Source organism: Pyricularia oryzae, chromosome 5 (genome assembly GCF_000002495.2).
Source record: "Pyricularia oryzae 70-15 chromosome 5, whole genome shotgun sequence".
Lineage (NCBI taxonomy): Eukaryota > Fungi > Ascomycota > Sordariomycetes > Magnaporthales > Pyriculariaceae > Pyricularia > Pyricularia oryzae.
Window position 1 is genome coordinate 3,630,968 of NC_017852.1, and position 2,127 is coordinate 3,633,094.

The window sequence follows — 2,127 nt, forward strand, 5'->3', positions numbered from 1 at the left end:
TAGATAGATTTGATTCTAGGATTGCTGAGCAGCAATCAAACTCTAGTTAACCTCAATACTTACTTGAGAACGATCATAACTTCACCCCCAGTCATTGAGAACCCCAGTTACCCAGTCAGACGCTCAGTTGCTTCAACCCACTGTACTTTACCATAAGAACAGGTTACCCCGATACCTTGATCGTAACAATTTAGGTTTGGTTACGCAATTAAATATGGCGCAGGAAAATTAACCAGGAAAAAAAAAAACCAAAATAAAAATTAAAAAAATACGAATTATTTAAAAGTTAAAAAAATTTGGCCAAAAAAAAGGAAACCTAATATTATAACCAAATAATTGGACCAATACCAAAAAGGTCAGGTGGGGTTATACCCCTTTTAACGACACCTACCCAAAAAAATCACCGACCGGTAAAATAAAGGTTATATAAAAAAAATTACGTAATTTTACGTAATTGCCAAAAAAATAATTTTAATAATCTTTTGGGATTATAACAGATTAAAGAAAATAATTTCACTAATCCAATAAAATTAAAGAAATTACATTCGGAACATAATTTATATAAGGTACGTTTATTACCATATAAATAAATTCGATTTTAGGATTGTTTAGTAGCAATCAAATTTTAGTTAACCTTAATATTTATTTGAGAACGATTATAACTTTACCCCAGTTATTAAGAACCCCAGTTACCCAATTAAACGCTCAGTTGCTTCAACCCACTGTACTTTACCATAAGAACAGGTTACCCGATACCTTGATCGTAACAGTGTTCTTACTACCTTGAGGACAGGCGTTAAATATAGATACCTGGCAATGCAAAGTTAGCAGAGAACTTTGTTTTGCAGATTGAGGGAAAAGTGACTGGGTTCTGATGCGGTACCTTGCATTAGCCTGACCAAGTCCCTGACGGGTGCACCCTTTTGTGTAATGTTTGCGACCTAGTGCTCCCTTGGGGTTTGAGATGGTTTTTTGGGGACAGAGGTCAACTCTCTCCCGTACACAAAATTTTCAGTATGGGCGCACGGACCATGCTGTTAACGTTTGCGCGGGACTTCCGCCTGTAGCCCTAACAGGCGCGCACACACGAAAAACTCTTCAACCTGTCGCCCTAAGCACCGTCACTACACGGAACGCCTTTCCTCGCAACACCCATGTATAATCGACAGATCTCCCCTTTGACGAGTTTTCCACTGATCGCGGTGAAGGAAGAGTCCGATCGGCGGCTCGGCGCGCCACCCGCATAGAGGCGCACAAGACAAGGCCCAATCTCGCGATGCGAGCCAGCGTGGCAAAAAAAAAAAAAACTTTGCCAGCCGGAAAGGCAGGCGTCCTTCCCCGGAAGGCTAGATAATACGGTTTAAAAGAAAGGGAAATTAGGCTGAGAACCACCCGACGGTTCTTCGAATCGACAGGGCACCCTCTCACCCCCTCACACCTTCTGGGATTGCCTGCAACGAGGAGGTAGTGCCGTTACGGGGGTTGGTTAGTTGTACGTGGACCGGAAGCACTGTGCCGGCGCGGCAGTCTCCAAAGGGTCCCGACAGCAAGACGTGGTCGGCCCATTGCTGGAGACGGCTTTGGGTAACGGGAAGCAAGAAACGTGGGCACGGCCTTGGTTCGCACCCTTGGTACACCCCGTGGACGGTGGGCCGTGGTGGAATAGTGTGACTGAGGCGCCCCATGCTTCTCACTCGCACTGGGAATCTGCGCCGGGTCTGGAGGACGGGAAGAACTCGATTGCATTCATGTCCACATTGTGGCGCTGGGCTAGCCCAGGAACCAACGGGGGACTAAGCTGTGGATGGACATGTACGGGGTGTCGCCGGCTTTTCGAAGCTTTCTACTCGCACTAGGGACGTACACCGGGGCAGATGATGTCGTCGGCATGTTAGGCGGAAGAGACGCTATTTTAGCCGGAGAGGACGGATGCGCGCGTCGGTCTACCAAGAGGCCTTTTTGTGGATGCGGTAGGCTTAAGGTGCAAACCTTGTATTTACGTGGCAGGCTGGGTATCCAGCGACTAGGAGGGCTCTAGCTGGCCTGTCCGTTAGAGGGTCTGGTCCAACCCTGTGACTATAGTTTACTGTAGGAAATGCAAGGACCGCAGGGCCAAAATACGCGGGA

General features: G+C 46.7%; 1 protein-coding gene across 1 annotated transcript; it reads right to left on the bottom strand.

The window, feature by feature from the left end:
- Window positions 1–1,098: 1,098 nt before the first annotated feature.
- MGG_17502 (uncharacterized protein) lies at window positions 1,099–1,890 on the bottom strand (the record flags this gene model as incomplete). The annotated part of the gene is made up of 4 exons (XM_003718842.1): window positions 1,099–1,346; window positions 1,439–1,568; window positions 1,627–1,718; window positions 1,788–1,890. 4 exons carry the CDS (start codon window positions 1,888–1,890, stop codon window positions 1,099–1,101), a joined length of 573 nt encoding a protein of 190 aa, XP_003718890.1.
- Between the last annotated feature and the right edge of the window lie 237 nt (window positions 1,891–2,127).